At 44.8% G+C, this 14,611-nt stretch overlaps 1 protein-coding gene across 1 annotated transcript in view; it reads left to right on the forward strand.

The window, feature by feature from the left end:
• MMP2 (matrix metallopeptidase 2) overlaps positions 1-14,611 on the forward strand; it is a 354,681-nt gene that overhangs the window by 201,860 nt on the left and 138,210 nt on the right. The window contains exon 9 of the mRNA XM_089692555.1: positions 382-523. Within this exon, the coding sequence (XP_089548681.1) occupies positions 382-523 (142 nt within the window). The remainder of the gene's footprint in view (positions 1-381; positions 524-14,611) is intronic.

Genomic DNA, 14,611 nt, shown 5'->3' on the forward strand with positions numbered 1-14,611 from the left:
CTAGGCATCGGCTACCTTCCTCCTTCTTCCAAATCACAGGGTAAGATATGACAGCAGACTGGGCAGCAGAATTAGGCATGTTCCTACTATAATTCTCAGGGGGGCCTCTTATCACTTTCCTCAGACATGTGGTGAGGGAAGAAGGTGCATGCAATGCCAGCACCACTTTTACCATAGGTGTCCCCACACAGAGATCATTCATATTACTATATCACTCCATGTTGGCTAGGCCATGCCCTGTGGTTTTTATAGTTGACTGAAATATCCAGGGCATTCACTAGAGTCACAGAATGTGGTACAGTCTCACAGTCTAGTAACAAATAGTTTTTGTATTTCTCGTATGTATCTTATTTTTATGCTTTTTTTACATGTATCTTTCAGGAAGGGGAGAAGGAAAGGAACCAAGACCAGGACCTGATCCTTATCCCACAGAAGGTCCTGTAACCCCAGATCTGTGCACCAGTGACATTGTGTTTGATGGCATTTCACAAATTAGAGGAGAATTATTCTTCTTTAAAGACCGGTAAGAAATATCTTTGTAAAGACATTTTCCAAAATCATTCATAGTTACATAATGAGCCAGGTTGAAAAATAAATTAAAACCCTTCATCCTCAGAACCCTAAATCAGCAGATAATCCAGAAGGAGAACATCCCTTAAAAACATAGCCCAATTTGCTCCAACTGGAAGAAATTCCTTCCTGGTCCCCAGAGGCAATTGGATACTCTCGGGATCAACGTTGTACAGTGCTATGTCTTACAAATGTTAATAATGATTATCTTTTCTGCATTAAAAAAAAATTCAACCTTTTTTAAGCAATCTACAAAGCATGCAAACAGGGTAGGTGGGCCACCCCTGAGCCAAATGGACCAGGTAAGCATCTCCTATAGTTTGTGATTAGTTTTTTTTTTAATTCCAATCTGTGAAGTCTGTGGGCTACTTTCCCCTGAATACTGACACTCAAAATTCTTAGTATTTGGACTTGCCATGGGTGGCCCAGAAAGCCAGGAGAGCTAAGTGAGAGAGTCTGATGGACCAGTGATAAGAGCAGCGGTGCTGCTGAACAGAGAGCCAGGTGACTTGTTATTTTTCATTACTTGGATTGCTGGTGAAAACCACCTGTGTGGGCAACTGTTTGTGGACTTTTGGTTTTATTTAATGAAAGAGGGCTGGCAAGACTTAAAGAAGAACTCCAGGATAAGCAAAAAATCACCCATTAGTACAACCCCTACACAAAACACTAAATGGTTAATACATTTGTGAAATTCCTTACCATTGAAGAGAAAAGTCTAACTGAATTTTCAGGAAGTCTTCATTGTGATTCAAATGATAACAGCAGGTGCTCTGCCAAGGAGGAGGTGTAATAGCAGGGATTGCATCATATCCTCTCCTCTCTCTCTACAGTAAAAGGAAACTACAGTTCCCATCAACCTCTGGGAATTACATTGAATGTGGGTACACTAGGCCTCTACCTGTTGAATGTATACTCTCCCACATTAACATAAATAATGCCCCCTCATTCTCCAACCACACTGCTCAGCATTGCACAACAGGACAGTTAGGTGACAATCTTACAAGCATGTGTGTGTAAAATGTTTAGTTCATTGTATGTAGTCTACTTTAATTAAATATTTAATTCTCCCTCCTCTAGGTTTTCTGTTACTGGCTGTGGCTGCTATCTTCACATGCAATCTCTCCCCCCTACAGCCATAACAGGAGATAAACTAATTGATCAGAGACTATAGCCATACTACAGGAAATGACATGAAACATATCACATCAAGTCAAAGACAAGAAAACATTTATAGTACAGCAAGGAAAGCATTGAACCTCTGAAAATGTTGTTATGGCTGTTCCTGTACCAGGGTCAGGAATTCAGGGGAAGTCTCCCTCCAGTGGGGTCACAGAAACAGAACGTCTCCCTCCAGTAGGGTCACAGAAACAGGAAGTCTCCCTCCAGTGGGGTCACAGAAAGGGGAATTCCCCTCAAAGGGGGTCACAGAAACAGGAAGGCACTCTATAGTGGGGTCACAGGAACAAGACTTTCCCTCCAGTGGGGTCACAGAAATAGGAAATCTCCCTCCAGTGGGGTCACAGGGTCAGGGAGTGAGGGGGAGTCTCCTTCCTGTGGGGTCACAGAAACATGAAGTGTCTCAGTTAGGGGAAGTGTCCCTACAGTGATGTCACAGGGACAGGGAGTGAGGATAAGTCTCCCTCCAATGGGATCACAGAAACAGGAAATCTCCCTCCAATGGTGTTACAGGGACAGGAAGTGAGTGGAAGTCTTCCTCCAGTGGGGTCACAAAGTGAGGGGAAGTCTCCCTCCAGTTGGGTCACAGAAACAGGAAATCTCCCTCCAGTGAAGTCACAGAAACAGGAAGCCTTCCTCTTGTGAGGTCACAGGGACAAGAAGTGAGGGGACGTCTCCCTACAATGGGGTCGCAGAAACAGGAAGTCTCCCTTCAGTGGGGTTACAAGGTCAGGAAGTGAGGGGAAGTCTCCCACCTGCGGGGTCACAGAAATAGAAAATGTCCCTCCAGTGGGGTTACATGGTCAGAAAGTTAGGGGAAGTATCCCTACAGTGGTGTCACAGGGACAGGAAGTGAGGGGAAGTCTCCCTCCAGTAGGGTCACAGAAACAGGAAGAAGTCTCCCTCCAGTAGGGTCACAGGGTCAGAATGTGAGGGCAAGACTCCCTTCAGAGGTGTCACAGGGACAGGACATTAGAAGTCTCCCTCCAGTGGGGTCACAGAAACAGGAAGTATCCCTTCAATGGGGTCGCTAAACTCTGTTCTAGGTACCAGCAGTTGTGGTAACTAAATATTGTTTGCATGAGTTGATGCATGGTAGCATGGTATAAATTGGCAGGGTCAGCATGACCTTCACTTCAGATGCCTAACAGAGGCAGCTGTTCTATGCTATATCACTTATAAATTTTAAAGCAGTTCTTTTCAACATTTTACCCAACAGGATTTACTTTCTCTGCACACATGTTCCATTGCTGTACTCTCTCTGCACAAATGTTCTATCGCTGTACTCTTCCTGCACACATTTTATATTTCTGTACTCTCTCTGCACACATTTTATATTTCTGTACTCTCTCTCTGCACACGTTTCAATCCTGTATCCCCTCTGCACACATGTTCCATTCCTGTACTCTCTCTACATGTATGTTCCATTGCTGTACTCTGTCTGCACACATGCTCCACTGCTGTACTCTCTCTGCACACATGTTCCATCCCTCTGCTCTTTCTGCACACATTTTCTATTCCTGTAATCTTTCTGCACACATGTTCCATACCTGTATCCCCTCTGCACACGTTTCATCCCTGTACTCACTTTGCACACGTTCCATCCCTGTACTCACTATGCACATGGTCCATCCCTGTACTCACTCTGCACACATGTTCCATCATTGCACTCTCTCTGAACACATGTCCCATCTCTGCGCTCTCTCTGCACACGTCCCATCTCTGCACTCTCTCTGCACACATGTTCCATCCCTGTACTCACTCTGCATACATGTTCTATCGTTGTACTCTCTCTGCACACGTGTCCCATTGCTTCACTCACTCTACACATATGTTTAATCGCTGTACTCTCTCTGGACCAATGTTCCATTGCTGTACTCTCTCTGCACAAATGTTCCATTGCTGTACTCTCTCTGCACAAAAGTTCCATCACTGTACACTCTCTGCACACATGTTCCATCGCTATACTATATCTCTACACATGTTCCATCCCTGTATTCTCTCTGAACAAATGTTCCATCGCTGTACTCTCTCTGCACACATGTTCCATCCCTGTACTCTCTCTGCACACATATTCCATTCCTGTAATCTCTCTGCACAAATGTTCCATCGCTGTACTCTCTCTGCACAAAAGTTCCATCGCTGTACTCTCTCTGCACACATGTTCCATCGCTATACTCTCTCTCTACACATGTTCCATCCCTGTATTTTCTCTGCACAAATGTTCCATCGCTGTACTCTCTCTGCACACATGTTCCATCCCTGTACTCTCTCTGCACACATGTTCCATTCCTGTACTCTCTCTGCACACATGTTCCATTCTTGTAATCTCTCTGCACAAATGTTCCATTACTGTACTCTCTCTGCACACGTTCCATCCCTGTACTCTCCCTGCACATCTTTTCTATTCCTGTACACTCTCTGCCCACGTTCCATTGCTGTGCTCTCTCTGCACACATGTTCTATCTCTGTGCTCTCTCTGCACATATGTTTCATCCCTGTACTCACTCTTCACACATGTTCCATCGCTCTGCTCTCTCTGCACACATGTCCCATCTCTGCTCTCTCTCTGCACACATGTTCCATCCCTGTACTCTCTCTGCACACCTTTTCTATTCCTGTACACTCTCTGCACACGTTCCATTGCTGTGCTCTCTCTGCACACATGTTCTATCTCTGTGCTCTCTCTGCGCATATGTTTCGTCCCTGTACTCACTCTTCACACATGTTCCATCGCTGTGCTCTCTCTGCACACATGTCCCATCTCTGCACTCTCTCTGCACACATGTTCCATCTCTGTACTCACTCTGCACACATGTTCTATCATTGTACTCTCTCTGCACACATGTTCTATCCCTGTACTCTCTCTGCACACATGTTTTATCCCTGTATTCTCTCTGCACAAATGTTCCATTGCTGTACTCTCTCTGCACACATGTTCCATCCCTGTACTCTCTCTACACACCTTTTCTATTCCTGTATACTCTCTGCACACAATCCATTCCGGCATCCCCTCAGCACACGTTCCATCCCTGTACTCTCTCTACACACATGTTCCATCCCTGTATTCTCTCTGCACATATGTTCCATTGTTATACTCTCTCTGCACATGTTCCATTCCTGTACTCTCTCTGCACACGTTACATTCCTGTACTCTCTCTGCACACATGTTACATTCCTGTACTCTCTCTGCACACATGTTCCATCACTGTACTCTCTCTGCACACATGTTCTATCGTTACACTTTCTCTTCATACATGTCCCATCTCTGCACTCTCTCTGCACAAATTTTCAATTCCTGTACTCTCTCTGCACACATGTTCCAACCTGTATTCCCTGTGCGCACGTTACATCCCTGTACTCACTCTGCACACATGTTCCATCCTTATATTCTCTCTGCACACATGTTCCATCCCTGTACTCTCCCTGCACACATGTTCCATCCCTTCTACTCTCCCTGCACACATGTTCCAACCAACCTACTCTCCCTGCACACGTTTTCTCGCTGTATTCTCTCTGCACACATATTACATCGTTATACTCTCTCTGCACACATGTTCCATTCCTGTACCTCTTCTGCACACATGTTCCATCGCTGTACCCCCTCTGCACACATGTTCCATCCCTGTACTCTCTCTGCACACCTTTTCTATTCCTGTACACTCTCTGCACATATTTTCCATTGCGGTATCCCCTCTGCACACATTCCATCCCTGTACTCACTCTGCACACATTCCATCGTTGTACTTTCTCTGAGCACATGTTCAGTCTCTGCACTCTCTCTGCACACGTTCTATCCCTGTACTCCCTCTGCACACATGTTCCATTCCTGTACTCTCTCTGCACACATTCCATCGTTGTACTCTCTCTGCACACATGTTCCATCTCTGCACTCTCTCTGCACAGGTTCCATCCCTGTACTCTCTCTGCACAGGTTCCATCCCTGTACTCTCTCTGCACAGGTTCCATCCCTGTACTCTCTCTGCACACATTCCATTCCTGTACTCTCTCTGCACACATTTTCAATTCCTGTACTCTCTCTGCACACATGTTCCATTCCTGTACTCTCTGCACACATGTTCCATCACTGTACTCTCTGCACATATGTTCCATCGCTGTACTCTCTCTGCACACATGTTCTATTGCTGTACTCTCTCTGCACACATGTTCCATTCCTGTACTCTCTCTGCACACATGCTCCATCCCTGTACTCTCTCTGCACACATTTTCAATTCCCATACTCTCTCTGCACACATGTTCCAATCTGTATCCCCTCTGCACATATTACATCCCTGTACTCTGCACACGTTTCATCCTTGTATTCTCTCTGCACACATGTTCCAACCATTCTACTCTCCCTGCACACGTTCCATTGCTGTACTCTGTCTGCACACATGTTCCATCTCTGTACTCTCTCTGCACACATGTTCCATCGGTTTACCCCCTTTGCACACATGTTCCATCGCTTTACCTCCTCTGCACACATGTTCCATCACTGTACTCTCTCTGCACACATGTTCCATCACCCTATTGCTGCCAGGGAGGAAGCTGAGCCTGTGGCTAACAATTAACCCCTCAATTGCCAGACTGTTAAGTTAATCAGTGGGTGCTTTTAGTAGTACAATATAAAGTTGTCTGGCCACTGAGGGGTTAACTGTTAGACGCAGCTCTATCCCCAGCAGCTATGGGGTTAAGTCTGTGTTGCTGCTCAGCCCCCTTCCCCCCTTGTCCTCTGCTTATACAGAGTTCACAAAAAATTCCTTATCTCTACCTGTGTGTCCTAGGATCAGCACAGGTAATAGTGATGACTGATGTCTGTCCTCCTGCTGGGCTGTCACAGTGCCTTCTGAATCCCCAGTGAAATCTTTTACCCCAACCTCCCTGTTTTGTTGTCAGACTTGTGTGGAGTTAAAAGCTTTCAGCTCCAGGCTTGCTGACAGCTGTTACTATTGGATGGGAAGAGGGGCACTGTGCCTCTGTGGGCAGTTCAAACTGGGAGTCTCAGACTGCTCCGCCCACTGCAGCTAGCAGGAATTGCATCACTGCTGCTGACATGAGAACTACAGGAGAGATGTGCCAAGACCAGTGGCTGGGGGAAAGTAAGGAACAGCATCCACTGGTCTTACACACAGGAAGACACAGGGGATTAACCCCAGGATTTAAAAAATGTACATGCTATTTCTCAGAAACTACAGAGTCAAACAGAAGACTGATCACATATTCTCGGAAGATATGAAAGCAGCAGTATATCTGTGTAAAGAAGTTTTTGCCTGGAGTTCTGCTTTAAAACTACAGCTTAGATGGGTGTGGACTCAATACAGCTCTCTCTTCTCTTCTTCCTCTTCTCAGCTCTTTCCTTAAGCCCCGTACACATAGTGAGAGTATACAGTCAGGTCCATAAATATTGGGACATCGACACAATTCTAACATTTTTGGCTCTATACACCACCACAATGGATTTGAAATGAAACAAACAAGATGTGCTTCCCACTTGTTAAGGGACCAAAAGTAATGGGACAATTGGCTTCTCAGCTGTTCCATGGCCAGGTGTGTGTTATTCCCTCATTATCCCAGTTACAATGAGCAGATAAAAGGTCCAGAGTTCATTCCAAGTGTGCTATTTGCATTTGGAATCTGTTGCTGTCAACTCTCAAGATGAGATCCAATGAGCTGTCACTATCAGTGAAGCAAGCCATCATTAGGCTGAAAAAACAAAACAAACCCATCAGAGAGATAGCAAAAACATTAGGCGTGGCCAAAACAACTGTTTGGAACATTCTTAAAAAGAAGGAATGCACCGGTGAGCTCAGCAACACGAAAAGACCCGGAAGACCACGGAAAACAACTGTGGTGGATGACCAAAGAATTCTTTCCCTGGTGAAGAAAACACCCTTCAGAACAGTTGGCCAGATCAAGAACACTCTCTAGGAGGTAGGTGTATGTGTGTCAAAGTCAACAATGAAGAGAAGACTTCACCAGAGTGAATACAGAGGGTTCAGCACAAGATGTAAACCATTGGTGAGCCTCAAAAACAGGAAGGCCAGGTTAGAGTTTGCCAGACGACATCTAAAAAGACTTCACAGTTCTGGAACAACATCCTATGGACAGATGAGACCAAGATCAACTTGTACCAGAGTGATGGGAAGAGAAGAGTACGGAGAAGGAAAGGAACTGCTCATGATCCTAAGCATACCACCTTATCAGTGAAGCATGGTGGTGGTAGTGTCATGGCGTGGGCATGTATGGCTGACAATGGAACTGGTTCTCTTGTATTTATTGATGATGTGACTGCTGACAAAAGCAGCAGGATGAATTCTGAAGTGTTTCGGGCAATATTATCTGCTGATATTCAGCCAAATGCTTTAGAACTCATTGGACGCCGCTTCATAGTGCAGATGGACAATGACCCACAGCATACTGCAAAAGCAACCAAAGAGTTTTTTAAGGGAAAGAAGTGGAATGTTATGCAATGACCAAGTCAATCACCTGACCTGAATCCGATTGAGCATGCATTTCACTTGCTGAAGACAAAACTGAAGGGAAAATGCCCCAAGAACAAGCAGGAACTGAAGAAAGTTGCAGTAGAGGCCTGGCAGAACATCACCAGGGATGAAACCCAGCGTCTGGTGATGTCTATGCCTTCCAGACTTCAGGCTGTAATTGACTGCAAAGGATTTGCAACCAAGTATTAAAAAGTGAAAGTTTGATTTATGATTATTATTCTGTCCCATTACTTTTGGTCCCTTAACAAGTGGGAGGTACATATACAAACTGTTGTAATTCCTACACCGTTCACCTGATTTGGATGTAAATACCCTCAAATTAAAGCTGACAGTCTCCAGTTAAAGCACATCTTGTTTGTTTCATTTCAAATCCTTTGTGGTGGTGTATAGAGCCAAAAATGTTAGAAATGTGTCAATGTCCTAATATTTATGACCTGACTGTAGGAATGATCATCTGGTTTTTTTTTGCATTCTATTCTCATCTCAAAAATGACTAAAGTTACAAAAATTCTTGTGATGTAGTGATGTAATGTACTGTATTGTATTTTTGGAGTAAAACTGCACTGATTAAACAAGAAACTTTTTTGTACTTGTCCCTTCAAATAATTTCAGGCGGAAGCTGTGTACTAACGATCAGATTAGAGTACAATCGCTTATAAAGCGATATTTTTCATGTGATTTCTGATCGTGTGTACTAGGTTAGGCTGTAGGATATCAGTGTCAAAACTGGGGGATACTAATAATTTTCAACACTAAATCACCACTACCACCGAAAAAAAAATACTGCTCAAAAAAATTAAAAGAGCATCTCAATGGGGAAAAATATCATGCTGCATATCTATACTGATATGGACTGGGTATTATGTTAGGAACGCAAGGATGCCCCATCGTTTGATGGAAATGAAAATTATCAACCTCCAGAGGATTGAATTCAAAGACACTCCAGAAATCAAAGTGAAAAAATGATGCAGTAGACTAGGCCATTTTGCTGAAATTTCATTGCAGCAACTCAAAATGGTACTCAGTAGTTTGTATGGCCCCCACGTGCTTATATGCATGCCTGACAACGTTGGGCTCCTAATGAGATGATGGGTGGTGTCCTGGGGTATTTCCTCCCAGATCTGGACCAGGGCATTACTGATCCAATTCATTCCAGTGGGGGAAAAAAATCCTTCCTAGTCCTCCATGAGGCAAGCAGACAGTCCAACTAAACCTGGTGTTATTACCTCTAAATTTTGGTACTGTATATAGTTGTATTTTGTGCATTTAGGAATGCATGCAGCTTCTTTTTAAAACAAGCTTGCCAAAACTCGTTCTTGAGGGAGTCTATTGCACAATTTCACAGCTCTTACTGTGAAGAAACCTTTCTGTATGCGAAGGTTACATCTCTTTTCTTCCAGATATAAAGCATGCCTCCTTGTCCTTTGTAATGACCTGAAAGTGAATAACACTACACCAAGTTCTCTATAGGGATCACTAATTTTTTTTTTTTATTAATATTTTATTAAGTTTTACATTTCATCTCTTCCATCAATTAAAATTTCAATATAACTTATTAAATTATTTTCACCCAACATACAAAAAATACAAACTCCCCCTTCCCCCCTCCCTATCCCACTCCATACCATCCGCCCCTGTTCTCAGCATCATTTCTCTCTCTTTTGGAATCCTAGGGTTTTCATGTACTCTTCTTTCCTATACACTTTCAATTAATTTAACCTTCTTAAACTCCTCCCACTTTTTTCCATTTCTCACGAAAACACTCCATTTTATCCTCATCTACGTGGTATAGTTCTTCCATCCTGTATATCTGATCTACATTTTTAATCCAGTCCGATATTCTTGGTGCTTCCTGTTCCATCCAGAATTTAATAATCAAACCCTTTGCTGCATTAATATAGTGCAATAACCCAGAATTTTTATACCTTTCGACCGTTAACTCTGTTCCATGAAAGAGACATACCCCTGGTTCCTTTAATATCCCAGTTATTTCTTGTATCAAGTGATTTACTTCTTCCCAATATTTTTGAATTTTGTGACACTCCCACCAAATGGAACCTACTTTGCCCTGTTCCCCACAACCCCTCCAACATAAAGGTGGTCCCTATTTTGTTTGTGTACTATATTTGGTGTCATATACCACTTCGCCAAACATTTATAGTTCATCTCTACCTCTTTCATGCTCACATTACCGTGTGTTAACTTGTAAATCATTTTTCGTCTACCCTCCGCTATTCTTTTTTTTCAACTTTCTATTTCATACTTATACAAACAACATTAAAACATTCCATCTTCCAAAATATACTTTTTTCTTTTCTCCCCTAAATGAATAAATACATTCTATAACCCCTCCATCTACCACCCCCCACCCATCCCCCCATCATTGTCTTATCTTTCTCCAACTGTATCCATTTATCCATAACTTGTTATTCCGAGCAATCTCATCGTGATTTCTTAGGCTACCTCCTTTACTTTAACTAGTTCTGTATAAGATTCTGCAGTTTTAAAATTTAACCAAACACTCCATATTCTTTTAAATATTCCCATCTTATCCTCCTCTAAACTTCTCAGTTCTTCCATTCTGAAAATGCCTTCCACTCTATCTATCCAATCCACCCCCCTCGGAACCTCTCCCACGAACCAAAATTTTGGTATCAAACCCCTTGCTGCACTGATTAAATGGTACAATACTTTATTCCTATTTGCTTCCGCCATGGACTCAGAATAGTAGAATAAGCATTTCAGTGGGTCCCATTGAATATCTACCCTACATATTTCCTTGATATAATACGCTATTTCCCTCCAATAAACTTGTGTCCTTGGGCAACTCCACCAGATGTGCTCAATATTGCCCTTTTCTTCACATCCTCTCCAGCACCATGGGGAGCTTTCCCCTTGCTGCTTATGGGTTATACTGGGTGTTAAATACCATCTCGCCAAGCATTTGTAGTTCATCTCTACTGTGCGCATGTGTTAAGTTAAAAATACCTTCCCTTTGCTGAGGGTTGATTTTTATTCCTAGTTCCCTTTCCCATTTACTTATATCCAGGGGGCTCTACATCATCAAAGTCCACAAGGATTTTATATATCCTAGAGGTGATGTGTTTTGGGCTTAATTCAGCATTCATTAGTTTTTCAAACGGGTTCATTTCTCCTACATCCCTAAATGGTTGTGGTAAATTTGCAACGAAATGAGACAACTGGTTATACTTCCATTCATCTATTCTAACAAACAAATCCTTATTCTTTTTTAAATTCTGAAACGTGCATAATCTCCCCCTTTTATAATATCTTTCAAGCGTGTGTTTTTATCCTTTATCCATCTTCCATTTATTTTAACATTTTAACATATACTAGTGGTATCAATAGTGAATTAAATTACCATCTTTCCTTATTGTGTAATCTGTCCCATGTATCCAACACTATCCTAGTCAATTTACTTGTTTCTACATCTAATGTACGAAACAGGTGAGGTATCCAATCATTTTATCTAATTGTGATTTACTTAATTCCCCTTTGTCAGGGACCGAGGAGCCAGACACACAAGGAGGTGCAATTAAAGGTAGGTTTATTAATAAAAAAATAAGACAAGAGTCTATGCAAGTCCAACAGCAGAAATCGTAGCCAAAGCCGGGATCAAGAGCCAGGAAGAATCGTCGCCAGAGCCGGGATCAGGAGCCAGGAAGAATCGTCACCAGAGCCGGGATCAGGAGCTAGGAAGAATCGTCACCAGAGCTGGGATCAGGAGCCAGGAAGAATGGTTGCCAGAGCCGGGGTCAGAAGCCAGGAGGAGTCTTAGCCAAAGCCGAGTCGGTATCCAGGAAAGCAAAGAGTAGCTAAACAGTAGCTTGTTGCTGTGCAAGAGACAGGACATGAATGCAATGGACAGCTACAAACAGCAGACTTATATGTGATAAGCCGCCACCTCCTGGGGGAGGAGCTGCAGAGGACTGAAAGCATAAAGGATCCCACAATGCTTTGCAGACACCTAAGATGGATGCCAGCACATGGAGCAGCACAGCCCTGAGGAAAGGTAAGACCTTGACAGTACCTCCTCCTCAAGGACCCCTCCGCGGCTCAACATAAGGCTTCTGGGGAAAGCGGGCATGAAAAGTGCGGAGGAGGGCAGGAGCATGAACATTCACGGATTGAACCCAGGAACGCTCCTCGGGACCATAACCACGCCAATGGACCAGGAACTGCACCTGACCGTGGACCAACCGAGAGTCCAGGATGCGGCTCACCTCATACTCCTCATGACCGTCAACCCGGATAAGACAAGGCCGAGGCAGAGAGGCAGTAAAGCGATTACAGACCAGAGGCTTCAACAGGGATATGTGGAAGACATTGGAGATACGCATCCCAGGAGGAAGAGCAAGGGCATAGGCAACCGGGTTCACCATGTGGAGCATGCGGAAAGGACCAACAAAATGGGGAGCCAGTTTTGGTGCGGGCACCCGAAGATTGAGGTTACGAGTGAACAACCACACCCGATCTCCGACCTGGTATGAAGGAGCGGGCAACTATCTACGATCAGCCTGGAGCTTCTGGCGCTGAGCCGAGTCGCTCAAGGACCTCTGGATCTGCCCCCACGAGGAACGCAGGGCAGCAAGATGGTTATCCACAGCCGGAATGTCCCGTGGCGAGAACAACTCAGCGGGTTGGAACCCATAGTTGGCCATGAAGGGAGACATTCTGGAGGATGAGTTGACAGCCGAGTTCCTCGCAAACTCTGCTCATGGCAGGAGATCGACCCAATTGTCTTGATGGTCTGAGATATAGCGGCGAAGGAATTGTTCCAGGGCCTGGTTGGAATGCTCCGCAGCCCCATTGGACTGCGGGTGGTAGGTCGAAGAGAAGGAGAGCTTGATACCCAACTGGGAGCAGAAGGCGCCAGAACCTAAACACAAACTGGCTCCCACGGTCCGAGACAATCACCTTAGATAACCCATGCAAGCGAAAGATCTCCCTGGCGAAAAACCCGAGCCAGTTCTCGGCAATTTCTTGGACGGAACACAATGGCACATCTTGGAGAAACGATCAATGACCATAAGAATGACCGTATGGCCTCGAGACGAAGGTAGGTCTACAATAACATCCATGTCCAGGTGTGACCAGGGACGCTCCCCATTGGGAATAGGTTGCAGAAGGCCCAATGAAAGATGCCGAGGAGATTTATTCTGGGCACAGACAGAACATGCCGCTACATATGAGGCGATGTCGGAATGGAGAGATGGCCACCAGAATAAACGAGAAATGACCAAGGACAACTGGTTCCACCCTGGATGACCGGCAGTCTTGGAATTATGGTAGGTACGCAGCAAGCGGGTACGCAATCCCTCAGGTACGAAACATCTACCAGCCGGTCTCTCAGAGGGAGCATTGGTTTGAGCCGCCAAAATCTGCTCCCCAATGGGAGAAGTCAGGCTGGTACGAATTGCAGCCAGGATCTGATCTGGAGGTATGACCGAGGTCGGCTCAGAGTCCTCCCTGGACAGCTCAGAGTATTGCCGTGACAAGGCATCAGCCCTGACATTCTTGGAGCCAGGCAAATAGGAGACCACATAGTTAAAATGCGACAAGAACAGAGCCCATCTGGCCTGACGGGGCATCAACCTCTTAGCCTCCGAGAGATACGTCAAGTTCTTGTGGTCAGTGAGAATGAGGACCGGAACCACAGAACCCTCAAGCAGGTGCCTCCATTCCTTGAGAGCCTGAATAATGGCCAACAACTCCCTGTCTCCAATCTGGTAGTTGCATTCTGCGGAGGAAAGCTTCCTGGAGTAGAACCCACAGGGAAGTAGGGGTCCATCGGGCGACTGACGCTGAGACAGGAGGGCGCCTACTCCCGTCTCAGATGCATCAACCTCGAGGACAAAAGGCAACCCAGGATTGGGATGAGACAGTATCGGAGCCGAACCGAAGGCGGATTTCAGAGCTTCGAAAGCTAAGATGGCCTCGGATGACCACTCGTGGGGATTACTGCCCTTCTTGGTCAGATCTGAGAGAAGTTTGGCCAGCGTGGAGAAGTTCCTGATAAACTTCCGATAATAGTTGGCGAATCCCAAAAGCGCTAAATGGACCGAAGACCACTGGGACGAGGCCACTGCAGAACCGCCGAAACCTTCTGAGGGTCCATGGAAAATCCCACAGCGGAAATTATGTAGCCCAAAAAGGCAACCTGGGATCGGTGAAATTCACACTTCTCGAGCTTACAGAAAAGCTCATTCTCACGTAACCGTTCCAGCACCTGCTTAACATCCTGGATATGAGACTCCATAGACACAGAGTAAACCAGGATGTCATCCAAGTAAACCACCACGCACTGCTGCAACAAGTCACGAAAGACATCATTAATG

This window comes from Staurois parvus, unplaced genomic scaffold (assembly GCF_062004578.1).
Source record: "Staurois parvus isolate SC_StPar_1 unplaced genomic scaffold, SC_StPar_1.0 ptg000594l, whole genome shotgun sequence".
Lineage (NCBI taxonomy): Eukaryota > Metazoa > Chordata > Amphibia > Anura > Ranidae > Staurois > Staurois parvus.